Source organism: Hirundo rustica, chromosome Z (assembly GCF_015227805.2).
Source record: "Hirundo rustica isolate bHirRus1 chromosome Z, bHirRus1.pri.v3, whole genome shotgun sequence".
Classification (NCBI taxonomy): Eukaryota; Metazoa; Chordata; class Aves; order Passeriformes; family Hirundinidae; genus Hirundo; species Hirundo rustica.
Genome location: NC_053488.1, coordinates 82,933,764 through 82,961,615, shown reverse-complemented (window position 1 = coordinate 82,961,615; position 27,852 = coordinate 82,933,764). Strand labels below are relative to the sequence as shown.

The window sequence follows — 27,852 nt, the reverse complement described above, 5'->3', positions numbered from 1 at the left end:
GGTAGTTGCAAAAGAGGTGTTTTCCCTTCATCCAATGGAAGAAGTAAAGGGACAGGGATAGAAAAGAAATTAAAAATAATAATTAAAAACTACAGTCATTTCCTTCTGTTCAGTGGTTTTTTTCCAGAAAACACCTGCCTGGAAAGACAGCTGATGCTTGCTGGTAAAGGCTTTCTGTTTCCGAGGGTTGATGGCAATCCTGTGCCTGGCTGCTGAGGTGTCCAGGCATCCAAGGGGACTGGCAGGGATGGTAAAATCAACAGGAAGGAAGCTGTTGCCTCTTGAGATGGGGGTCCCCCGAATGGCAGAGGATAAAGGACTGATGGGCCTGGAGGAAGCTCCAGAAGGTATCTGTAAAACAGAAATACAACGCTGTATATATTTTGCTTTACTTCCCCACATCCCTGGAACATTTCCTTGGTTAGCTCATCCCATTAGAGAAGCTTGAAACGGCTGTAATTTTGGACATAAATCCTCACTTTAAAATGCATGCCTAGAGTCACCCCTTGCAGGGAGATTACTCGATTCTGTGTGTTCAACTGTAGGTAACACAGAAGTGAAATACCTGTCTGTGCCGCGGTGAGAGCCTCGGCTTGTCCCCACCCCAGCTCTTATCTGCAAACCCGTTTGCAGTATGTGCAGACACCAGCAGGAGACACTGCTGCCGTTTGTGTGGCTGCCTTCTCATCCCAGCAACGTCACCCAGGGCAGAAATACATTATTAAAAAGCCACAGTAGTAGCACGGATGCTTGCTCCTCATTATGTCTAAGAAAGCTGCCATAGCCACTTTTCCCTTTCAATATCCACTTTCAGGAAAATCAAACACTTCTCAGTACACCTGAGCCACCTTCCACACATTGATGTGGATCTCATCCTCACAGCAATGCTGCTCTGGGAAACTGAACATCAGTGCAGATTGTGTAATCAAAATAAAGGGTTTAAAGAAATGCTTGTAGAAAAGTCCCTAGACCAGAAGTTTGAGTGGTTTTGCTATTGTTTTGAAATGCAAAACACTTGCAAAATGTCACAGACATGCCAAACAAGCTTCATTCATAAAGCTGGGTGACATGTAGCTATTGCCCTGTGCCTGGCATTCACAATTTGGTTTTGTTTAGGCTTAGGATATAACATGGCATTTTAAACACATATGCTGATGAAGTTTTAAAGATCACAAAAACATCTTCACATCTCATCTACAAAAACTGTCAAGGTACATCAAAAAATATGAACTCTGTAAATTTTTCTCATCAGGTCAAGGACTGTGTTGTTCTGAGAGCAGAACCTGCTGCTTCTCATGGTCATTTATCATCTAAAGAAAACTGCAAATTAAAACACAACCTTTCCTGTGGAATACCTGGCATCAGGAAAGGTTGGTCCTGCAATCACTTTCCATGATAAGGGAGATGTAGGGTATTGTTCACAAGCCACTGCTGACGGGAAGGTGTGATTATTTGGTATGGGGGCCCTGGGACATGGAAGCAGAATTGAAGTGCTTTGCCTGGTCCAATTTTTTGTGTAACTTTATAGATTCATATTGTGTCACAGAGCTGCCTCTTCACACAGCCCACTTGCCAGTGGATTTCTGCCTGTCTTTATTTCTTACTCAAAACCCTGAGAGGTACATTTTAAGTATCATTTGCTTCACTTTGGATTCTTAAATAATTGTTTCCTAGGATACACTGTACCCAGAATAAATTTTAAAAAATAAAAACTACTGTACTGGCTCCATATAGAATCCAAATACACCATCTCAGGGAAGTTTATTAGCAGGAAAAGGAGCTATTTACCTGTTCATCTTCACTGTCTGTCCCGCCTAAACTCAAAGAGCTATGACGCTGAATAGGGTTGGAGGACTGTGGGATAAAACGAGGAAGAGGGTAAGTCAAGGGAAGTATCACACTGAATTATCTTGAGCTGGATATCCAGTGCTAATTATGAGAAAACACAAGAGGAAAAATAAAGGAAGGTTCGCTGGGTCCCTATCTTACACAGTAGGTTTAATTTCTTCATTGGAATCAAATATAAAGTAGGGGAGATTTCTCCTGCATTGAGAGACATCAGGAAGGTTGACCATCGGAGGCAGTATATTTTATAAAGTTATTTGGGTTATTGTTTTAAAATCATCCGATTTACAAATTCTCTCAAGTTCACTGAAGTCTAAAATCATGCATTTGCTAATGATAGAGGTCAGAGTCCTGGTCTACATAAAAGCATGGAAAATTGTACCCAGAAAGAGTGTTTGTAGAGTCAATTTCTAGATATACCTCAGAGTGAAAAGCCCACAATCCCTCCAGTTATTTCTTCTGATTCTAACTGATCTTTACCATCATGTTTCACCACAAGCAAAGAAAAAGGTCTTCCCCTTCTCTAGGCAGATTTTATCTTTTCTGTACAGAGGGTCACTAAGGTGAAATGACAATTATACCTTGTTTGGCGAATCTGTCAGAACTTCATGAAGGGTTGAAATTTCAGGAGGGCTTCTAGGTAAACCATCATCTTCAGAAACAGCACCTGCATCTTCCATTTTTTTCCCAGTTATAACAAGAGGAGGTGATCCAAGTCTGACGTTCTGCTGCAGCTGAAGCTGTGGTTGAAACATAGAATATAAACTTTCAATGGTATAATTTGAAGGAGATGTTCTGGACTTGGTAACCCAGATGCTCTCATTAGATATGCAGAATCTTCTAGTTTACAGAAAAACTTGAAGTTAACAGACCATTCATAGAAAAGAGCCATTGATAATTTTATCCAACTACATTCATCAAGGACACATCATTAAAACTGGTGTTGGTATAAAACTAAAATCAAAATCAGTTTTATTCAGTAATTTACCAAAAGAAGACAGGAAATTCACCATTCCAGAAAGTTTACTACCGTTTAACTCCATTTAAATTAAAAACTTTCAAAATTCTAGATTTAATTCTTTAGTCACATAAATTTAAGTATTTAGTCACAAGAAGTACTGCCAGTCAGCATTCCCAATACCAGATTTGTATCACCTTTCCATCACAAAGTCCTTCCAAATATGAGAGCTTGCTACAACCCTCTCCCACACAATTAGCTGAGTCACGATTTATACAATACCAAATTAATTTCATTTCTGGTCCACCCTAATGAACTGCTTGTTAATTTTCCCCATCATCATATCCTGGTTGTGTCTACAGCAAGAATGGTAACAGCAGCCAGGAACAACTTTGTTTGTAAAGGAATATGGGGATTCTTTTCCAGGATTGCACAAAAGAATGTTCTGGCAGGCCCTGACCCTAGAAAAACACAACAAAGTCTGCAAACTCACAAGTAGCCAGATGTTCCCTCAAACTAAAAATGTTCAGATCTCAGGAAACACCATTACTAAAATTCTTGGCTTAAGTCTGTCAGCTGTGGTAAAGCTGGAAAAGAAACAAGGTCTGAGTACAAACTTTGTCCTTCAACTGAAAACATCTCAACAGAATATTCCCGAGATAAACATGCAGACTTATTTTTTTCTGTTTCTTTGCTTATTAAACCATATTGGGTAATTTTAAGCCTAGTTTTGTGTTTTCCTGCAGTCTATACACTCATTTACATCACTGTAAAACAGACTTAAAAAGCTGAGTCTTATTCAGCCAGACTCATTTGCAATATCATTCCTATAGATCTAGCTGCCACACAGGGTAGCACAATGCCAGTCCCTCAGTTCAAACAGCTTTCTTTCGCAATTCATGGGCAACATATTGCAATACCATGATATATGGGCAACACAAGGCATACAAACTAAGTATGCACTTAATGGGAAGGAAAAGAAAGACAGTCAATTTCGCTTTGGTCTCTTTTCACAACTTCCCATCTCAGATTTATTAAATTTATTACATGCAGACAGCAATGTGGTATGGGGAAAACTGAATTTGCATTCTGTCTTCTACTGGTAGAAGTTAATTTACATTGTTAAGAAAGTAACTGCTTTTATTAGTGCTTGGCTTTTATTCTGTCAAGAGTCAAGCTTACAGAAAAGGCCTGTCTGTTAAAGCTACAAGAACAGTGCTGGCAGTATTACATTACTATGCACAATGATGGATGAGAGGGTACAGTGGACTGCAAACAGCACGAAAAGAGCTTCCCCCCCCCCACAATGTTCTGTAATACATAAAGATGATTTCTTCTGCTACCCTTTTGTTATACAAAAAATAACTTCGCCTATTTTGCAGTCTTAAGAGAGGAGCAAGTCCCTCTGTGCATCTTCTATTACTTAACATGTGACTCAATTGTCTTTTGCAATATGAAGCTCACACTGAGCAAAGGAAGAATTTCAATGACCTTTGGCTCCTTTATCAACCATTTGTATTCAGTCTCTGGAAAAACCTTAAACTTTTATCAGTGTTCCAAGCTGGGCAGTTAGTGAAATGCAATTAATATAATCAACAGTTCATAAGGGAGCTGTCAAGGAGGGTTCAGTATTGACTTGGAAGAAGGAAATGACACAGCAGAACACAGTATCTTTTGCTGGCAGAGATCAAAAGAATAATAATATAAATAAAGCTGTCAGAGCATCCTGACATATCCATCATCCCACACACTTACACAGCCACTGGTACTAGCATGTATAATGAAAACATCTGAGCCAGAACTGCCAAAAAGACTAACACAGATAATGTTTAAAGAATAACAGTGTAAGGGACACACTACAGTATAAAAAATGGCCTTAACCCAAAAGCAGTAGCTATGAAGTAAAGAGTATAAATCCCACTGGAAGAGGACATACTTAATAAGGAAAGTTTCCAAGACTTCATGAACAGGATTCCAATCACACTCTATGAGATCTGGGCAAGGCTGAAAGAACCAGGACTGCTCAAAAATTCAGCTTCCAAGAAGCAGATTAGCAAATTTGTAGGAAAGTAGTAAATTTGGCTTTGGATATTTCAGTCAGCAAAATCCTAAGGCAAACAGCAAAGGAATCCAGCAACAGACTTTCCTGGGAGACAGCTGACAAAATGCAGCTCTACAATGAGGGGATGATGTTCTCACCTGCAAGGTTTTCACTCTTCCAGGTATGTTTTCCTGAGACAAGACATCACCTGTCACATTTCCTGGTGCAGACTCAAAAATGAAGACACTGTCATGGGACAAGGCTTTGTTTCCCATGCTACCCTTGGGCCTGGAAAGAAAGGAAGGACGAGTGGTCAGTGCACTGGGTACATTCCCCACACCACTTCACCAGCGCAGAAGGATGATAACGAGGCCAGAATGGATTGCATCATGCTTAACTTCAGATTTGTGCATGTTTAAGATAGTCACTGTTCGCTTCTTTTATACTCAGAAGGGAGGACAAACACATTTGATCAAATGCAGATGTCCCTCTGCAATGCAGTCAGCATCTGCATTGAACACACACGTCAGTTTGCGGACTAGGGAGGGAGTCCAACATGACTAGGTCCAATGTCAGGAATTAGGTGGATGCAAACCACCCTAAGAAAGGTCTACAGTGCAGAAAGGAACAACTGGAGTCCCCCATCCTCCTTCAGTGGCAGTGTACCCAGCATGAGACATTCAGGATGCAACTTTTGCAGCCTGGTGTGTGTCACACCGGCCAAAAATGGGAGATGGTTTTTTCCCTTCTTGCAAATGTGGGCAGAAAATTTAACTTTGATATATTAATAAATTTGATTCAAATCCTCTCATGTCCAGCAATGAAACAAGCTGCATTCACCCATATCCTAAATGTGATCAGATCCCAAGAGTATTAAAAAATGTCAATGGGACAAGTGTCCATGGCTACAGTTAGAGACCTATTGATGGCCAGGTTAAAGTGCCTAGGTAAAATATTACTGCTCATTGGGTGTTCAACCCAGTGAAGCAATGCCTAGGTCCCACAACAGCTGTTAACTGAGTTGCAATTAACTGAGATTAATTGAGCTTGGGCTATTAAGTTATGCAGTGCAAAATTTGCTCTGCTGTGGCACAGCAAGAAAGGATCCAAATCATTTATTAACCAAGTTCCACCAGCTAGGCAGGTACTATTCATACATTACGTTGTCCACAGGACAACAAGGATAGTTTCTACCAGGATTTCATCCTAGTCTTGAACTGGAAAACATCATAGAATATTCTCTCGTTGTCAGCTATGAGACTACTAACAAACACAAATTACAAGGATTCCTTGGCTCAGATTCTGCGTAGGCAATGCTTTGCTTCTGAAAGGTTGACCATGGGGAACAGAGGGTGATTAGGAACACAACTCTGACAAGAAAAACTCAGTATGTCAAAGCTCTTCTGCAAGGAAATCAAATAGAAGAGGTCCCTGCCATTTGCCTAACCACAGATTCTCTCGTTATTTAGAAGAAAGCCGTGAAAGACTGTGAACATTCATTAATACACTGTAAGAAAAGAAAAGAAAAGAAAAGAAAAAAAAAAAGAAAAAAAAAAAAAAAAGAGAGAGAAAAAAAAAAAAAAAAAACAAAAAAAACCCCCACACACCACCTATTCTTTTTCTCTTTTTCCTCTTGCACCCCCCTTCTTTACATCTCCAGAGACACCTCCTCTAGCTGCTGGACTAACCCTTCTGCTCCCCAAAAGTGTAGTCAGTCAGTCTACAGCTATATGCACCCTCACAGCAGGGGAAAATAAACTTGCTCCACGTTTATATTGTGTCGAAGGCAATCAGAGCTGTTTCTCTCACAGCACAGGTCAGAGTTTGTGCTTCTCCCCATTATACATCATGGTTAATGTCTGTGTTAGTCTGCAGGACAGCAGCTCTATAAGCATGGCACCTGCCTTATTTCATCATTAATGAAGGCATCCCATCCATTCCTGTTTGATTTTACGGTCCTTTTCAGCATGAGAGGTACTCCATATGGGCAAGACATAATTCTACTACATCAAGAAAAACAGCCATGCAGTTTTTATTTACTGTAATGTATATTCACTATTAGTTGGCATATTTTACTTACTGCAAAGAATGGATTTGCCTTAGGATGCATTTGCCTTTCTAACTGGGGAATTCTTTACCCATGAGGGTTGAGGTCTCCTTGTTCTTGAGACTGCCAGTACAAGATCTCTGTATTTCTTTCTCTCTCTGCTTTCGTATCATATGTGTTTGCAAGGGAATTACTGTTTTCTTCTAGCAGTCACCAAAAGATCATAGGATTAAATATGGAATTAACTGCAGCTATAGTACAGATCAGTCTCTTTTGTGCAAATCTACATTCCTCTGTAATTCCAGGAAGTATGTTTATATATTTATATATACACAGATATTTATATTTATGATGATGCTAAGGATGCACTAACTAAAGCCTGGATGTTTCAGCCATTGTATGTCCACACTGATTTCCCTACACAAATGCTCAATTCATTCATGTGTATCAACATGCGAGCTTCCCACCAAACCGGAGGAAATTATGGGACTCCACAGGCAGCCACAAGGTTCCTGAACCCATCATGGCTCATTCCATCTTCCATTTCTTGTTGCTGCAACACCGCTCCTTTTATTAGTGTTTGAAGCTGGGGGTGACAAACAGTGGTGGTAATTGGTGAGTGATCTCTCCCTGTCCTCATCTTGATCCACAAAATTTTTAATTAACTTTTCTCTCCCATGTCCAGCTGAGGACAGGAGTGACAGAGCAGCTTTGGTGGGCACCTGATGGCCAGCAGGGTCAGCCTACCACACATGGTTTAAGAAAAAAGAAGAAAAAAGGAAACCAGAGCTCCTGCCTGAAGAACAAGCAAACAGCAGCATTGTTCTAGAACTGGGTATTATATTCTGCATGCCAGAAATTGCAAAGCTCAGAGTCCTGCTATAAACCATTCAGAAGTTGCATTTTCAGTGGCTTTCAGGCTCAGGTTTTATAAAGGATTATGTAGTTCAGTCTCTTTAGGTACTTATAAAGTGTGTTTATGCAGAGTCCGTACATGACAGGATTTTCAAGTAGCACAAACATACTCCTAAGCTTTCTGGATAGTCCCTCTTATCCTACCTTTAAGGGGAAAAAAAAGAAAAAAAAAAGGGTTTTACTCACTTCCTGATCTCTGATCTTGCAAAATGGTTCACAGTCGCTGGAGGATAGAACTGAGGTGAACAGTAGCTGGACTTGAAATATTTGGTTAAGGGCAAGAAAAAGAGTTCTAACCCACAGCGCCTCTGGAGCAGACAGCTGATTTTAAGCCAGATCCCTTCTATGGGCTGATGGGGCAAGCTCAGATGTTCCTAAACTTTTTGGACTGGGCTGACTCTAATTACCCTTGACTCAGGAGACTGGTTGTGTGGTCACTTAATCTGTTGCTGTTATGCTAACAAACAAAATAAATCTATCTAATAAATCTATCGTTTCATTCCCAGATCGTTTCCATGACACACAGAGCAAGTGGGGAAAGGTGGGGCAAGGAGGAACAAGCACCCATGAGAAAGTAGTATCTACAACTTTTCCACTGAAGAAATGCAGGCTCCAACTCCAACAGATGCCTTGTTTGATGACAGAAGGCCTCTGGCAGCAGTGCTGATTTCAGCATGTCCCACTCTAGTCACCTATTCACGCCCTCTGCTAGTGTCACCTCCCCACAATGTCTCCTCCAGCAAAACGCTGCAAACCTATAGACATGGCCAGTGTTTGGTCACATTTTATGTGTGTTGGCTCCACAACCCAAGGTCCAGAGCAATTCACAGAAAGGCCTGGCTGAGTGGCTAACAGGGGAGGGTGGGGAGCTGGAGAACAGGCAAATCACAGGCTACATGGTACAATTCCACGACGCCCCTGGAAAGAGACATGACCAGGCTCAGAGGGTTGTTCCAGAGTCAATTAGAGATTTGCAATGGAGATGTTGTGTAGTTTGATTGTCTAAAGATTATTAGTGGAGCAGAGTTTGCAGTGCAAGCTGATAGCTTGTACTGCACTGAGAAAACGACATCGTTTTGGACAGCACCATTCAGAGACCTGAGAAATGCTCCTGCGGACTTGCAAACCTCACTTTACATGCACAGCCCTCCAGCGGTGGCTGACACAAAACCAGAGGCCTTCAGTTGTTATCTATGCCTAAAGGGCTAGGTAAGAAAGTTAATAAAGCAATCACACACTGATAATACACCAGAAATACTTTTCAATGCAGCCACCACAGAGGGCATCACTGAGGCTGAAAAACAACCACACAGCTTCGCACTTCTCTGTCCCAGCAGCACTCAGACATCATCCTCCTCTTGTAAAGTTGCTGCTGATCTGACCTTCCTGGACAGATTTCGAACACTAAGGACAATCGAAGCAATCTGGGCTATCTGCAGTCTTAAACTAAGAGGCTGGATCATCCCTGCTCCCGGCTGCCCTCCCCCTCCTCTCCGGGCTGACTCTTCAAGCACCAGCAAAGAAAGAGGAAATTCCTGGAATTCCTTCATCAGCATTAGGGCTTGTTTTGCACAAATTTGGACAGAGGTTGCTCCTAAGGGGCCAACTCATGCTTTCGCCCTACTGCTGTGAGAGGTCCACTCCTATTTATTTTCCTTCCCCACCAGCTTACCCAGCCTCCCTCGGTGAATGAAGTGCAGCAGTGTCGAGCACAGCGATGCTGACATCGCTGCTGGACTGGCAAGGTTTTAAATTACTCTCTCCCCTGGGAGGTGGAGGTTCTTTCCTCTTCTTCTTGGCAAAGAAGTTCTTGAAAGTCTGAAATTTGGATTTCTTCTTTCCTGCAACATGAAAAAAAAATAAAAATTTTTTGGGAGTTGGTGGTATTGCTTAGCTTGGGTAATGTTATCTCTTAAATTCTGGAGGAAGTTTCAAAGCTAGAGCAGCCCATTCAGCCTCAGTCAGCTCCTTTGTAAATAATTCAGTGCTGGAGTCCAGTGAAAGGTGAAACTTCAATTCTTACATTTGGTTTCTATAAAGCAACACTGTTAGCTGACAATCGTGGTGCCTACCTAGGTTCCAGACTATGCAAAAATACACCTTATAAAGAGAATGCATCTATCTACAAATGAATAGTGATCATACTTGGTATATTTTCATTTAAAAATGCTGTCAATGTCTTCAGCTAATAATGTTCTTTACTTAGTTTGGTTTAGTTCTGTTTGCTCTTTATTCAGTGCTCTAAGGAGACAACACCTGAAAGACATTCAACATGGGCAAAAAGATTAAAACTGGAAAAAGAATTTATAAACTCTAAAACGAAAATATCTGCTTCCACATTAAACAACGGTCCCAAAATAAAAATCAAGAACTCCTCCAGGGACAAAGAAGCAAACTTTAAGACATTGTCCTACAGGACACAAAAGTCCCAAACTTAGCAGCCCTAAGAACACAATTGGAAAACTGTTAATTCGTTTTCAGATTTTCCACAGTCCAAATGAAAATACAAAAAGAACAAAAACAAACAAACAAAAAAATCCCACTATGAAACATCACTTTTTTTTTTTTTTAAATAATCTAAAATTCTTCAACATTCTTATGTATATTTTCTTTCACCACACAAGTACTGCATTTTGTCCCTGACCCTTACACTGAGGGGGTCACTTTGAGTGGTTTGGGCCAAACTATTGTACTAAGACCCCTGTGATTGACTTAAATACATACTCAGAGCAATAACATCATTGCATATCTGAGCCAACTTCATTGTTCAATTAATACTTTACAGCGGTTGGCATAACACATGCCCACAGCTGGAGAGTTCTTTCATAAGCGAGGCATTATTTCAACACAATTATTGTCTTCTCCCAGCAATGATTTAGTTGGCGATGCTCTGTCTCAACGTGTGCCCTGTACGTGTAGGGATCTCTGCCAGTGGGCCTTATCGGGGCTGAAACTGTGCCACCACACAGCTGCATCAGACAGTGGCCACTTTGAGAGATAAACAATGATACTGAGATCTACTCCCCCTGTCTCCTCCCTGCTCCCCAGCCCAGTGCCAGCACCACGTGTCAGGACACACAAGGACGCTGCCACGGTGTCCGGCACGGGCTGGTGACACGGCTGCCCCTGTGCAGAGCCACCCAAGAGCTGCACGCTGCTTTCCAAGTGACCTGGGCTGTTTCTGAGACCAAAGCATCTTTCAAACCACGTGAAGTGAACTCTCACTGGAGTCCCACCTGACTCAATAACAATGGGAATGCGGCTGCTCACAGGGGTGTATCAGTGGAAGGCCTTTTTATCTTCCACTGCTGCGTATCAGGCAATACGCGAATGAGACAGTCACAGAAAACAAACAGGTTTTATTGCTGTGGCCCAGACAACAGAGTTAATCCCAAGGGTTTGGGATTTGTTAAGACTCCCACAGGGCTCAATGAATTTCATGCTGCACCCATAGCAAGAACTGGCAAGAGAAGACAGGTCACACAGCAAGCACACGGAGCCTCTCAATTAGAACAAGCATGATAAGTGTGCTTCAGAGTCTTTAGAAACACATCCTGACCATTCCTGTCTTTCATATCAGCAATTAGACAATGTGTATGGTATTCTTCCAGGAAACTTGTCAAAGCTGATCTGGTTTATCTTAGATAAGCAAAACAAACGTTTAACAAGTTTAATGAAAGCAGTTCCCCAAAATTATCAGTTCTGCAATGTCTGCTAACACAGTCAGTAACTCAAAGAACAAAATGGCAAATTTTAGAGACAGGCAAGGAGTTCTGCTACTCAAAAGTAATCTAGATGAGAAACAGCGTAAATTGGTCATGTACACTGGTGAACTGTCAGTTGTACAGACAGAAAGCAAGCTGGATTCTAATGCGAGCACTGCTGATGAGCTTAATCAGATGCAGGTATTTTCAGAGGACCAGGAGAGTGTTAAAAAAAACCCCGAACACACAGTCCAAAAAACCAACCAGACAATAACAAGTGATCCTGAGGATGTTTAAGAGAAACAGACGTAAGTCTTGCCACAAAAGCAGACATTGCCAAGGTTCTATTCCAAATACTTGTCTAGATCAGAAGTGGCGCTAACTTTAGAGTGGAAGCTACAGAAAAGATTTCCAAACACTGCCAACAAGCAAACCCCAGCTGGCATGGGACAACGCTTGTACCATTGTGCAACAGAGAGTATCTGATGCAGACGCATTCAGTGCCTCCCCTGGACTCTAATTTATTACTGATGTGTGGGGTACATCCCCTCCAGCAATAACTCCTCTTCAACCATGCTTTGCTCAGCCGCAAAGATTCAGTTGCCTCAGATGAATGAGAACACAGTAAGTTTCCTTCCAGTCCCAGAGACTGGCACTTGCCATATTATTATGTAAAAAGAGATAAAATCACTACTAGACACTTAGTGCTGGATGCAGATGAAAACTGTGGGACAGTTCTATGTGGGAGCACTTAGCACAAAAGGCATGGTTCAGAAAGACAATGCTCTTGTTTGTTACGGCTGCAAAAAGTTGTGCTCCGGTTTTGCACACCACTAAAAGGATGCCACCTTTAAGCTAAGGGTGCCTACATCTCAGTGCGCTGTGAAGCAGCCCAACATAACACTAAATTGGTAACAAGCTCAATAATACTTGAACTAATAGAATAAAGAGGATCTCAATACTTTAAATGGAAAAAAAAAATAATTGCATGACAAAAATCCAAGCTCAAACAACTATTTCCCCTTCATCCACTGGTGACTTTTGAAATCTTACAGTTGCCAATCTTCAGTTTTATGGCATTAAAAATTAAATACTAAATTGCTAGGTTACTGCCCTGAAAACTAAAAGCCTTCTCAAAATTAGTTGCTTATGCCATGTTTTAGCCAACTATAACAGAAAAGAAGCAGGAATAAGTGTTTTCCTTTCTTTGTAAAGTTTGTGTAGTCTCTATTTTTTGCTGCATGTCTACTGCCTATTTCATTGTGTCTCCTGTGCACAGAGAGAATTAACTTCTGATCTTGGAATTACTCTTCCCTATAACAAGAAAAAAAGGAAAGGATGTTTCATCCAGTGCAAAAATTGAAACTGCAAAAATCATAGGAAACATCTGATTTGGGAGGTCAATGATCATATTTGAATTAAACCATTCATTTGGGAATCTTCTATGACCTCTGACATCCTAGGGTGCAGCCAGGATGTATGTTCTATCTTTCTTTCCCCCCTCAAATCCAAGGACTAGATAGTTTCAACATTAAAAACACCTGGGAAAAAAAAATCCCAACCCATAGACAAGATTCTCAGAAAATGTCACGATTCTAGCTTCATAAAAAATACCAGACATTGCCAGACAGGCAATAAAATCATGACATTCAGTACCACTAGCATTGGGTGCTGACAGTTTTTGGACAACAACCTGACTCCTGCCACAAAGAAGGAGCAGCGTGCACTGGAAGCCTTGTATTGCAGACAATAAGGCTAACCTCAAGAAGTCAGTCTAATCCACTGGACTGCAAAGGGTGGGGATTTTAGCCTCCTAGAGCCTTTACATCATGAGCTAATTATGAAGAGGGAGAGGTGAGGCAATCCTCCATTACATAGGAAGTAAACAGATGATTCTAAAATGGCTTCATCCATATCCAGTCAAGTGTCTCCTGAACCCCTTGGCAACAGTGCAGCAGCCTTTAACTATATAAAATGTTGTTAATTTAGGGTCAGAAATATTCCTGGTGGGTTTAGAGCCAACACTTCAGATCATGAGCCATCTACTGCTTTTCCTATCTCCCAGGTCAGAATTTGATCTCCTTTTTGAATCTTCTAGTGGACCTAAGTAAAACATTTTCATGCATGGGCTTGACACAGACTTACCAGTTTGCCAGGATAGCGCTAGACTGTGTGACAAACTACATTATAAATCTAAGAAACCACAGAGTGCTGAGCATCTATCATTACACTTTCTTCACCTCTATCCATCTGCCAAGCAGAGTTCAACTAACAGTCTCTTTGTCATTTGTTTATCTCTTCTAACAATATTTTGATAGTGGCAAATACATTTCTAAAGGATGACCTTTGAAAGACAAACATTTAAGATGATTGCAAAACATTAGCCAAAGAAAAGAGAGAAAAATCAAATGGTGTGACAGCCCTTTCTCCAGAGATGCTTCAGACATGATGCTATTCCTCATATTCAAACTGGCAAAGGGGATATCCTTTAACGTAGACAAGTCTTTGGCATAAGTAAGATATTTTCCTTTCTTGCCTGTTATTCCATCCCTTCACACTGTTTGCATCAGGCCATACCGCCATATTAAAGACTAATAACAAACAGCTGCCTGTGGCCAGAAGCAGAGAAAGAAAGAAAGAGGCTGCTGGGGGTACTGATGCAGGTCCCATAGACAGAGGTTTGTTAAGAGGCTCAGCTCCCACCTCTGCAGGATATATCAATGCAGGCACAACAATCAGCCCTTCAAGCTATAACATTGTGCTCCTAAAATCCAAGTCAGAATCAAAAGGAATATCCTCCAACAGGATATGTTGCTCCAGTATTGCACATTAAAACATATTTTCTATAATACTGACAGCTGAAAAATACTCAGAATTTTCTTTACACTACAAAAGAAGCCCCAAAAAAAACAACACTGCAAAACAGGTCACGACAGACCTGACTAATTGAAGGAAATAAATCTTCCCAATCAGCTATACATTCAGAGAACAACTGCTTACCTGTGCACTCTTCGACTGTGTCTCCAGTTTCAGGTGACTGTGTGACCTCTGTGGGTCTTGTAGCCATTATATAGTCACTGAAACAGATGAAAGCATAAGTTAAGTTTTAGTTCATCTCCCCAGCAGATTATGGTCCCACCCAGCATGAAGAAAGAGCACAGCTGAATGCTTTCTACAACTACATGCCCGAACAGTTATCACAAACATGCCTTGCACACCTTCTTGCACTTTGGCCACAGAACTTTTCATTTTTCAGAGACACTTATTTCTCAGCCACAACTAACAACATAGTCTAATCATTGCCCGCACCTCTCTTTTGTTAGGAGACCAGAATCAAAGCTTGCTTTCAGGAAGGATGTCATAACACTTGCTCAGCAAACACTGTAATGCTTCCCAGTCTTAGAATAATGAAACTTTTCTAGAGAGTGACAGCTCCACGCTACTGTAAAAAATGTAAGTAAGTGCTCAGCTGCCCGGGGTTCGTGCATTACAGTGTCCTCACAGCAGGCACCAGTCTAGTCTGTCATCATTATTAAAACCAGTTAAGCATCAGCACTGAAACATCATTCCAGGCTATGCTACATTTGTGGAAACCAATAGATCAAATTAATTTTGGATCCAGTGCAATCAGCTTTTAACGACAAGCTCTGAAACCTTATCGCCGGCAGGGCTATTGATCAACCAAATTAGCTGATGGCATCATCTTCCTCCCCGATGAAAACAGAAGTTCAGCCTAGTTTTAAGATCATTCAGTGTTAACTGGCTCCACTTTGTATTTTCCAAATGGGTGTCTGTCACAGACAAAGGAATGAAGCAGCAGACCACAAGAATTACAGTACAAATGTCAAGCAACAATGGAAATGTGACAGCAGGGCAGCTCATAAATACTGTCCTTTGTTATGGAAGATACCTCAGTGATACTTTTATATAATTAGAGGTTCCCATATGATGTCAGGACTCTAAGAAATCTTTACAACCAAATCCTGCTCCCTTTTCTGCATAGATCACATCTAACGATTCGCCACATTTAAGTGGTGTAACAATATATCAAGTATCTCAACAGCAAAAAACCCTGTGATTCTGTACTAATTTGGCCAAGCACTAAACTCTTCCATTTCTTCTGTATCACCAAAATACTCCAAAATCTGTCATGCCCAAAAGCGCTGGGACCTTTCCATGAGCCCCATCCTCAAACAGCCTTAAAAGATAAGGTGCACAAAATCAGAGGCAAAGGCGTCTGTCAGAGAAAAGAAAGGAGCAGCTCATGGAGGTAGAACAGGCAGGGCTCCTGTGGAAAAAGAGGCCATGGAGTTAAGCATTCCCTGCACTGGCCACACAGACATGTAAACTGTCAAGCTGCTGAACTGTGGGGAGGAATCGGGAAGGTATAAAAGAGAAGCAAAGTGCAGTCAAACAGATCCCCTGTGAGCACTAGGCACAGGAGAGCATTAACACAATGTAGCTCCAAATAATCTCACTTCCACTTATTAAAAACCAAGGAAAAAGTCATTGCAACAACCAGGACTGATTACACCTTTCCTAACTGAGATGCACTGAGGCTGTTCTTGAAACAATTGTCAGACAATATAGACAAGCAATAAAAAATAATTTCCAGTTTCCTCCTGGATGCTCACAACCGTTCAACTTTTATCCTTTTTTTTTCCTCTTGTCTCATCAATTGTCTATGAAAATGTTTGCATTTCCTGCATACTCTCTTTAAAGCAGTTATCAGTGGACTTTCCTATAGACTCTTCCTTTATATTCAAAAGAAATTTGGTTCCAATTTTTCCTCTCAGCTTTATACGCCATGCATACTGTTAGATTTCTCTGAGGTAAGGGGAAATGCATTTGAAATAAAATATCGAGAAAGAATTAAACAAACTTACAAGGACAAACTGACAAGCCTACAGACTTGAGTTTATTTTCACAGAATATGAGTGGACCTGGCATTTGGCTCATCTAGATCTCTAACTTCTGCTTTACCCACCTTCAATTAAACCAAAGCAAGAGAAAATTGATGCTTTCAAGTCCAGCTTTGTTTATATCAGTTCAACATTTATTTTACTCACTCAAGCATCTCAGCTGCTCACTCAGAATCCTTCCAGCCTTTGAACATATTTTCACGACTGTGTTTATAATAACTGCAAGCATATATTTCCACTTGGTATATCTTTTATACAAGTAGAACTACAACTGCAAAGCAGTTCAGCTCTGAGGCAATTTCTTCACAGCCAAATCAGCTCCAGCATTAACTCAATTTTATAGCCAAATTCTCCGGAGGACATGGAGCTCAAGTGTCAATTACAAGGGTGCCCCATTCAGGATCTAATGGTTTGGTGCTTCTGCATACCTCATCATCTTTTTCCAGTGAACTGAACATCAGAGATTTTATCAAGCTTTGAGTTAGCTGAAGTAGCTGAATTACAGAAGAAAAAAAGACAAAACACGCACACGCACAAAAAATCAATATATAATATATGTATATATTCCACCAGCAAAGTGGAGGTTCTATCATTAAAATCTGATGGCATACCTGGAGGAAAGTTATCAACTAAACGGCATTTAGACTTCAAATTCTGGTGGCAGTGAATTGTGCTTTACAGAGAACAGTTAACAAATGTTCCGAGCAACAAGCCTGGGGGTGAGTGTAATGGAGAAAAAGAGGACAAAACCCCTTCAATACAAATACATGTGAGTGCACAGGCATTAACCAATCAAACCTCCAGATATTCACCACTTCCAGGCCTTAATAACAGCAGACAGACACAGTGTCAGGATGTATCAATACCATGTACATCCAGTTCAATCAGCTGTACTAACACCCTGTGATCTCTCCCAGAGCATTACACCATTAGAGCAAAGTTTTAAACAAATACTGTCTGACTATTGATTTTCAGTGATAAAAATATCAGATTAAATGGCCTTTTAGAGCAGTATTTTGGATACTCTTGAGATGCCACAGGACAGCTAGGAGAATATGCTCAAGAGGGATGCAGGAGACTTCTCAGAGTGGGAGCAGGAGCAGCCAAAATAGGAGAGCTGCCAAATCACAGCTACCATTTGCTTCTCACTCAAAGTGGAACAGTGGCCACATTTCCCCAGTCTACAGCTTTCTAATATGTTCTCAGTCCTGTCTCAAACAGTATTTGCAATCCCTGCCTATCCACAGACCTCCCGCTGCAGAGGTACAGGGCACACAAAATGTTGAATCTCTGCCACACCCCTCAAAAGCCAGACTCAGCCATGGCTAGTAAGTCCACTGCATAAATTCCTATATAGGGCCATGGAGAAGACTTTACCAAAAGTTTACCAAAAAGCATTACCAAAAGTTTACCAAAAGCACATGGTTTGCCTCTCCCTGCACAGGGTGATGAGCTGGATTTCCACAACTCAAGTAATTAATTACTTGCAAAGAGTGGTTTCCTATGCAGATGCAATCAAAAAAATACTACTGACATTATTAGACCCCACTTGCATTGCTAGGGTGTAGCTTAAAGCAATTAAACTCCTACAAAGTTGCAGGGTTTTCTTTACCTTCAAAACAGACAATGGAGCTTAGTGGTCACCACTACCATCACTTGGTTTGGTGTTTTAGATCCAGGCTGTCTACTATCCCATACAAAATTTCCATTGATAATCCTATGGTGTTGCATTAATTTGGAGCTCTTCAACTCATTACAGGAACTAGTGAGACTGAAAAGTAAAAAGAAATCTCCAGAAACAGGAGAAATGTCCTTGTCTCCCCTTTACAAACCGAACCAAGTGGACAAATATTTGGAATACTCCATGGGAGGGCAGTGATAAAAGAAAATAAAGTTCCAGGATGGTGTTCTGATCATTTGCTATGCCAAGCTGAACACAAGACTTAATACGTACATGGGAGGTAAAGGGGTGGGAGAATGCTAAATTAATAAAATACAATTCCCTTTCACTGCTTGCTTTGTGTGTTTAAGGACTCCTGGGATGTTAGCATGGTACAGGACTCAAATTTCCTGCATTCAACAAAGGTCCAAGACAAACGCTTTCTGCTCAGCCTCAGAAAAGGGACACAGCCTCCTTGCTGTCTCTCCAGTGGAGCAGAAGGCTTGGAAACTGCACAGCAAGCAAGTTCCTACCCCACCTTTAGTGTTTCTTCAGCTTCAGTCCCATGGCTTTGCATAAGCATTCCAGAAGGCCTTATGACAGAAAGATCAAAGGAGATGGTGAACCCTGAACAGCCTCTTTCTTATCAAATAAATGCTTGAGGAAATAAAGCCTCAAGAATGTGAGGCACTGCATTAAGTTAGCATCTCCACAGCCTGTAGAAGACAGACAGTGACAAGTAGCCAAGAGAAAGAGGTGAAATTTTGCCTGGAGCTTTTAAAGACCAATTTCCTCCATGCTCCTAAAATTATTTGAAATCAAGCTTGTGCTCCAGATTTCAGGACACACACTTTTCACAGCGAGATGCATCAGCACAGGAACACAGATCCTGTGGACCTCATCTTGTCCTCCAGGTCACCACCCAGCAGGCAGAACCCACTCCAAGCTACTGCAGGACTTCAGACAAAGACCCTCTATTTCTCCTGAAATACAAGGTTCAAAAAAACCACAGAATGCAGGATGGTTTAATATTCAGATTACATTGCAGCAAAAGGTGACCAAGAGGTTAAATTTTCTTCTCTCTTATTAAAGCACATTAGAGGACTTTGTTCTGACAAAACGTGGTTGATGGCCTTCCTCTCTGGGAACCCAACAAGCTATCAATGAACTCATTAATCTGATGACAGCTAAGTGAAGTTTACCCTCTGCAGCTCCACAGAACAGGATTTCAGAGTCAATCATAACAGCAACAGCACAGCCAGCAAGATTCCTATTCAATTTCACCTCCTGTGAGCATATCAGAAACTCATCAACCAAAGCTGCCTTTGCTCTCCATGAGATGAGTGACCTGCACCTCAAGGCCCAGATCACAGAATATGCTGAGCAGTGTGGGATTCCACAAACAGCTCTGTTGAAACAGGGTACAATCCAGCAAGACAGGGGGAAGCAGCACCTGACCTTGTACAGCTGATCCCACTGTGCTCTTCTACAATGTAGTGTTTTCTAGGATGAAATCCCCAGGGTTTTTTTGCCAAACCTCTAGCTGGTATCTCCCATGGGTCCCTCCCATTACTGTTTTATGTAGGTATAAAAGAAGAGGACCAACAGCAGTTTACACCAGGATTCTTGCTACTTCCTCCAACAGTAATGGTGAGGGGAAGAGTTTACAGAGTCAGTGAATGTTGATCTAGTAATTTTCATGGAAGGAGGGACAGTTAAAGAAAGTTTAAGGTCCTTTTCCAAGGATCACAAATAATAAATACAGCAGTAGTACCCACCAGGAAGTCTGGATAAGCGTCTAGATAATATTTAATACCAATAAAATATTCTCCCAGAATCAAGCCGGAGGTCATTAACTCCCCATAGCAACAGACAACATTCAGCTCCTTACCCTGACAAGATATCCAGAGCAAACAACCATCCACATGGAGAGATCTGTTCACAGCTCCCACACTCTGCATTCAGAAAACGCCCCCAGCCCCCCTCTGCCCCCACACCTTGGCTCCTCTGCGAAGACTCGTCAGAAGACAGGTCCCAAAGTGCTGAACTCTTGTTAGCTACAATCTGCTTTGAGAAGCCTCTGCCTGACAGCAGTTCTGAAGGATTTCTGCTGTTCAACAGTGCCTGAAGCATTATGTCCTGCCTCCTAGTGAGTGTGTGTGTAACACTAATGGAAAGCAGCTGGTGGGCTGAAGCTGACTTTAAAAAAAAAAACAACTAAGAGGAGGAAATGCCTTTCATACAGTCACACAGACTCATTCTGTAATTGTGTGAGAAGCCAAGAGGATAAGAAGGGGGAAGGGTAAAAGGGAAAAATTCGTAAGCACTCTGTTACCAGTCCAAAAACTGAGAGTTAATGCCTCTGTCCCCTGCACTGCTGCCCCACATCCCCAAACTCCCTCCCACCCTGCACTCCTGACATTTGTTGATTTAGCAGGGGAGAACTGTGCCTGCATGTGGGGACTGGACTGTAGCACATACCTTAAACATGAGGCAGGTACCAGCAGCAGGGCAGCTGTAGGTTTGTACGCAGCTCAGGAGACCAAACTGAGGTCCCAGCTGCCAGAGCTTTGCAACACTTGGCACCCACAGCAGACAGATTAACTTGGTTTGGTGCCACTTCAAGCTGTCCACATGCACCTAATTATTCTGCTGTGCTTATTAGCACGATCTTGGGTAGCTGCTGTCTGTGCAAGATCTCTGCTGCAATTTCGTGTCAGCTCAAACAATAGAGCAAATATCCAACTGCTAGCCAAAACCCAAGGAAAATGGTTCTTGATAAAAATAATAATTTATCAAAGAGATTTTACAGTGCATTTGCAGGTCAGTACCAATCAGGAGAAATGTGACTGAAATTTGCCCAAATCGAGACTGGCAAAGACAGTCATGATCTAAGCCACAGCAAGATTTTGGCCCCAGACTGTCTCCATTTTAAAGGAATGGACATTACATGACCCAGTTAAATTCCACCATTTGGCATCAGCATTAGGAGTAAGCTTTTCCCACGTAGTAATTCTTTTTCTTTACACTAACACACTTGGGAGATTTCAGGAAACAGCTGGAATGAGGCTCTACTCTTCCTAAAAAGAAGAAAAAGAATAGCAAAGTCTGCCAGCAACCACACTAAAGGAGCCAGCTGCCAGCAGTAGGAGACACTCTCAGATTCACTTGACATGGATACATTTGAAGTAGTTGCCGAGGAGGAGGAACACGCACTTAAAAACCAACAGGGATGTAACCAAAAGCTGCTTTTGCCAGCTAGGGAGCTACTCCCAGTGCACATTACTGCCTTTGGAAATGGTTTCGAGGCAAGGCAACAGGAAATGTCAGCCACTATCACTGAACAGCAGACATGCCTCATGCCAGCAGAGTCAAGATGTCAGAGAGTCAAGTATGGGAATAAAAGTCAAGATTACTGTCTCTGCCTCTCCAAGTGGCAAGTTCAACAAGTGTAATCTTCCACCCCAGATCTGGCGGTGGGCACATTTAACCACTGTTTTCTAGCTTGTATATGTGCTTTTTACTGCCTCTCCAAATTCCTAATTTTTTTTTTTTTTTTTTTTACCTAGAGCCTTCAAGCATAAAGTTAGATGACTGGGAACTGACCTGTGGTGGGCAGAGGCCTGGAGTCTATGGGCTGCTTTGCAGGGATCAGCAAAAGGTGGCAAAGGAAAGAGGTTTGCCATCAGCTGGCTTCAACCTGCTCTACAGCGGCTTGAAAGACTGTGATCCTGAGAAAACTTCATGGAAATCACCATATCTGCAAACTCTGAAGATGACAAGTATTAGTTTAGACAGAAAAATCTGCGAGACAGAGCTTGTCTTTTAAATGTATTCCAGCAGATGGAGATTATTCGGCTGGGACTTGCATAAATTCACTGGTTTTCCTGGCTCAGTCATTGAATAGCAGGGCAAATTACTGGATTTCTAACAAGAGCCAAGTTATTTATCACTCAGCCATGAGCTTCTTTACCTGTGGAATCACAGTGGTCACACTGAACTCCTGGAAAGCTTAATGTACCCTATGGAAGAGTTAAGTGCCACCTCTGCTGCAGGAGCCCAGCGTGCTGGAACTGCATGGACAGTCACAAGTGCTAGAACCACACAGAAGGTAAATAACAAAAAAACCCGTAACATTTCACAAGAGTAATACGTATATCTGCCATGCCCCCATATTTGAGTCACAGTGGTTTCCAATATGTTATTCTCAGAAACTCTGAAGAATCATTACATCCTGGGCCTGAAAGAAGAGTCTGATTATTGCAGAAAAATGAGGCTGAAACAATAGAGAACTGAATACCAGAACTGAAACATGGAACTTGAGGCTGTATATAAAGCTTTCTCTTTTTTTAAAGTTTTTCCGTAACAGTCACTTATCCCTCAATTTTTGGTTAAAGAGCAGCTTAAAGATGGGAAAAAATAATAATAAAAAATCTTCAGTTAAGATGAAACTTCTCAGGACAAGATATAATAAAGACATTTAATGGCCAAGAATTCAAAGTGTACTGAAAAAAAAAGGGGGGGGGGGGGGGGGGGTGGCATGGGGAGGCAAACAGAAAATTCTGGGACAAACTGTTCCAAATTTTCACTCTGGAGATCAGAATGCCATAAAACCAGACAGCCATCTTTTGGCTATAAAGAAGCAAATAAAACACAGGCTTTGTGGTCTCAGAAGCTGCCTTTGGCAGGAAGCTCAGGAAATCTCTCTTCATGTGAAGTCCAAAAATATATTCTTCAGTATCTACCGCCTGTACACACAACAAATAAAAAGAAGGCCAGCTCCATCCTATGTTGAAACACACTGTGTCTGGCTGGCTAACCCTGAGTTCCACTGCCCGTGGGCATTTCTGCAATTCAGAGACCACTTGGACTCCTGATCAAGGAAGGCCAGAGGCAGCCTCCGTGCTTGCAGAGGGGCTCTTGTGCAGCTGTGTGTGAAGTTTGATGGTTTCCCTCCCTTCTTCTTTTCTAAAGAAAACCTCCTGCTGTCCCTGCTCTGCTCTCCCAACTGCTCTCTCCAGAGCCTCGAGTTAGGCAGCTCCTGAAGTACAATTGGTCTTGAAGCACGTGGAGAACTGTTGGAGCCAAGGGAGATCATCCATGCGCTCAAAGCAGCTCCTGAACCATTTCTGTCCCAAGAGCAACTACTGACCTTTCGCTCTAGTATGAGCAACTACTAAAAAGGGATCCTGCTTCTCTGGGATTCGAGACACAAATAACTCTCTAAAACAGGATCATCTAAAATAAGATTATCTGAGATAATACTGTTTTTCATCAATAGGGTATCAAGCCAAATTCAACTGTATTTTAAGGCAGTGGTACAGTAGCATCAGGGAGCAGAGGCAGTACGTGACATCAGAAAAACCCAGGAGTGTGACACCGAAGACCAGAACTGCAAGACTAGCAGGCACACGGGGGAGAGAATCAGATGGGAACAGACATCCTCTAAGATCTTCACAGGCCAAGGCTGCAAGAAAGGAAGCAATAAGACAACATGCATCTTTTTAATTTAAGCTTTTGAAATATTCTTTGCACTAAACTAATATATTGGAAAGCAGTTTGACTGCTAGAGTGAACCGGCAAACAATTCTTCCACACCTCTGGCAGGTCTGTATTTTCCCATGTGCACAGATAACTTGATGGCTACCACAATGTCTCCATCCTAATTCTGAGCTAAACCACTCAAATATATCTCATTTGCATCAGAACTACTGTGTGGTTCACAAGTGCCTTGTTAGATAAGTGATACCTAGAAGCCCCAGCAGAAGTGCACATTTACATATTTCTGAGAATGTATAAGCGTAAACGAATTCATCATGAATACAGGTCTAACATTTAGTTCACTAATTAACACCAGATCCTTGAATCCCTCAGGCGAAAAGGAACAACCACCACAAAACTTTGAAGCTGGAATGCCACCTTGGCTCTGGATGGATGGTTGGAAAGCAAGACTGGGCAGCTTTGTCTGCACAGCCAAGTTTCTCTGCTCTGAGAGTGCTACAATTCCCTCTAAGAGCACCCTGGTCTGGGCTGAGGCAGAGTTAATTTGCCCCACAGCAGGCTCAAGCTTAAAAATGAACAAATAGTTTTATTAACACACACTAAAAGAATAGAAAAAGAAAGTTGGCAAAAAAACTAAAACAGAATGAAACTTCAAAAACACTCTTCCCTCTCCTTACAAACTGTTCACTTTCCTACAAAACAACATAATGAGACAAAACCTGTAATTTTCAGTCAGTTTCACGATCTGACAATAGTCTTTCATCAGTTCTTTAGGGGAAGAGTCTCTCTCAGAGTCATGGATGCCACTGACAACTTAGAACAGTTCTCTTGTGGGTTTTAAACAGTCACAAAAACAACCGCCCAGGGAAACCTGCCTTTGTGACCCTCCCAGGAGCAGGTTCCCAAGCCGCTTATGGGTCATGGGTCTTAGACTTTTGCATACTGGGGTGTCAGCTTTTAAAGATGAATAACTCTAAAGCAAAGGATTCTTCACCTCAAGGTACAGAGATTATCTTTTCACTTCTTCACTGGCACAGAGATCTTCTCATCTCTATCTCTGTTCAGGCATCTTATAGAATTAATATTACTTAGTCTATCACAAACACCTTTGCTCAAATCCACACACAAATCAAAACAATCATCTCCCCAAATGCATATCTTTCCCATGATTTAAAGGAATGATCTAAATATAGAGCTCATTTCCATGGCTCAAGTAAGAAGGGAACAACCAACTCTTCAACCCTCTGTCCCAATAGTCTCTTCACTCTCTCTCTACTGACTTCATGCTGTTTTTTCTTTATGTTCACTCTGGCCTTTCTTACTCTCTCAGAAAAGGGCTAAGCTCTGGAAGTTTCATGTTGCTAGGAAAGGGTTAAATCTGCTCGGAGTCTCTGTCTGTCTCTGTGGCTGTGGTGTTAGATGTCCAAGGCCGGGCTGGTGAGCGAGGAAGAACTCACACAGAAACATCAGAGATCAGAGCACCCGAGCAGTCTGTCTCTCTCTGGCTAAAGGAAAGAAGGAAAAAAAGACCCACCTACAGGAAATTCACGGGGTTTTATATGGTACTTCCCAAAGTCATAGCCAACAATTTTCAGGGGTCAAAACAGATGCCAATATTGCAACTAACCCTCTGATAGATCCCTGTCTTTTCTAGAGCAATTCACAGGTCGTGACCTGGGCAATTATTCTACATTCTATAACTAAAAAACCAAACTGTACTGACCCATGACACACACACATTGTGTTGGAAACCTTGGGCTGTTGGCACAATCTTGACTATTGGCACAGTGATGAGCAGTGACAGCTCAGCATCTGCAAGGAAAATCAGACGGGATATCAACTGACAGGGTGTTTTTTTTCTTTGTTTATATAATGACTCCCGCAATGGGAGCCCACCTGCTAACTTGAAAAAAAAAACATTATGAAAAAAATAACAAGATAAACAAAATAAAATAAGAGTATTTTCAGTTAGTATTTGCTGTATTCAAAACAATATTTAAAACTACTTAATCCATAACAGTTTTACCAACCTTGAGACTATAACAGATGTAATGCCGAAGTGTAAGCTTGAATCGTATTAGTGTAGAACACCCTTCGCTCATCTGTTTTCTTACAGCAGGAGAAATCTGGGAGGTGGAAGGGAATCGACCTTGGAATTACCTTGGGTTTTTTCCTGTTTTCCCATAGATAGACTTATCACAGATTTTCTCAAATCTGGCTGGTAATCAGCTCTAGCTGCCCTACACCAGCTCAGGTAGGTTATCTACTGGAAATATAACTTGAACCCACTGCATTTTTGTCCCATGTATCATCAGATTTCAGCTTTTACATCCAATTCTAGGCCTTCACATCACAGCAGATGTGAAAGCCTAAAACGTTGTAGACCTCTGCACAAAGAGGAAATGACAAATTAATTTCTCCAGTTGGCTCTAGGGGTAGAAAGTGAGACACTTGGAGCAGCAGAAGTTTCTGCCTAAGAAGAGAACACAAGAGAAAATTATGACAAGATGTTTTCATGGCTCAGTCTGGCAAAATAATGTGGACAAAAAAACTGATGGTCAAATGATGCAGAAGAGTGAGACTCACATTCAGCAGATTGTGCCAACCCAAGCTTGTGCTCCACTGCAAGTGAGGTAGGACAGGCAGCATTAGAGGTCAGTTTGACAGCATATCTGCCAAATACTCAGAACCTTGGTGATAGCAAAAGGGCTGTTCTACTGAAACCAAATAAACAGGACTGCTTGGAATTCCTCTGCCTACAGCCAGCAAACACACTGTACCACTGTGGCTGCTAAAACAAACACCATCCAGAGAGAAGCATGAACAGAATGAGGGGACGGGAGTGACTCACTGGTGTATTAAGCCAGAACTGAACTTCTTGCACAAAGATGAGTCAAACAGAATGAATCACAAAGAGAAATAGTTGATTTTTTTTTGTTAATAATATAGCACCATTGTACTAACGGTGCCCAGCTGCCTGCAGTGCCATGTGTCTGACACCTCCTAACTGCTTTTGTTCACCCTCTCTGCTATTTTTGAATATGAAAACAGGACTTAAGCCTCTATACATTTAATACCGGACAGAGCACTGAATTACTCCTGTGGGCTGAAGACAAAATGCTCACCAATGTCCAAACACTGCATAATTGCCAAATACAGGAACATGCTCATAGCTTATGTGCTAAAGATTACTCCAAGAGACTCACAACATCTGAGGAGTCTTTTCACCTCAGCTCATGCTCTCTGATTTGGCCTTAGTGGGGAGAGCTCTCCACTTTCCATAAAAGCTCCTTCTTGAAATTCATCCAAGGACTGTCTCTGCACAGGTGACCTTGTTTTGCTGGGCAGAAACCACCTCTCATACTCAGATATTTTCATCTCAAAGTCCCCCAACACTGAAAACCTGTTAAGGAGTGATTCTTCCTCTTGTTGTGAAATACTATGCTAAAGTGTTTCTGATAGCTGCCATCTGAGCCCACAGACCATGGCTGAGCCAAGATGATGCTGAGGAATGCCACAGGCAGGGATGGCCAAGGAACTCAGTGTCTAGCTTTAAACAGTACTGGAGTCTTGGAGAGACGCCTCATGCCTAAAACCGTGCCAAAGAGTAAGGCATCATTCCCTGCAGTCAGTCAGCAATGCAGCTCCTCATCCCCCGTGGCAATTACACGCTTCCAGAAAGGGAGAGAGGCCACAGGAGGCGAATGAGCTGCTGACAGAGAAGAACCAACAGGCTCAAACTGCTCTGGGTCCCACGTGTCAAGTTGCTACTCCAGTAGCAGTTGGTGGAGCTTTAAACCCCTTCCAATCCACTTGTCACTGTACAAGCTAAAACTGCAGCTGCTTGCTGCGGATGGGGAGCCAAAGGCTCAAAGGACCACACAAACATGTAAAAACTGTAAAAAGTGTAGCTAGCCTCAAGAACAAGGGGATCTGGCGGATTTCCACAGTCCCCTATGAGTCCCTTCAGCAAGAAGGCTGAGGTGAAGGTGCAAGGGCAGTGAATACACATCTTATCCATCAGGTGGATAGCTCTGTACTGTCTTTGGAATAAACCTGGTAATCACCACAATCTCTTCCTGACACTTATCTGAACAGTCAACAACACAAACACAGCAAGAGCACCTAACCCAGAAAACATATTTTACTCAGTTGCATGGTTGTAACATTTTAGACTGGCAATTGCTTTCATCTCAAACAATCTAGACATATATTGAAAATTCTACTGATGATTCTGTGATCAACTTGCTTTACTCAA

General features: G+C 41.8%; 1 protein-coding gene across 1 annotated transcript in view; it reads right to left on the bottom strand.

Moving 5' to 3' along the window:
* The window catches only part of KIAA1210 (KIAA1210 ortholog), a 38,419-nt gene that overhangs the window by 7,697 nt on the left and 2,870 nt on the right, over positions 1-27,852 (bottom strand). The window contains exons 2-7 of the mRNA XM_040091042.2: positions 14,511-14,587; positions 9,479-9,647; positions 5,003-5,132; positions 2,427-2,585; positions 1,789-1,854; positions 139-351 (exon numbers count right to left, since the gene is read on the bottom strand). Coding sequence (XP_039946976.1) covers positions 139-351; positions 1,789-1,854; positions 2,427-2,585; positions 5,003-5,132; positions 9,479-9,647; positions 14,511-14,587 — 814 coding nt within the window. The remainder of the gene's footprint in view (positions 1-138; positions 352-1,788; positions 1,855-2,426; positions 2,586-5,002; positions 5,133-9,478; positions 9,648-14,510; positions 14,588-27,852) is intronic.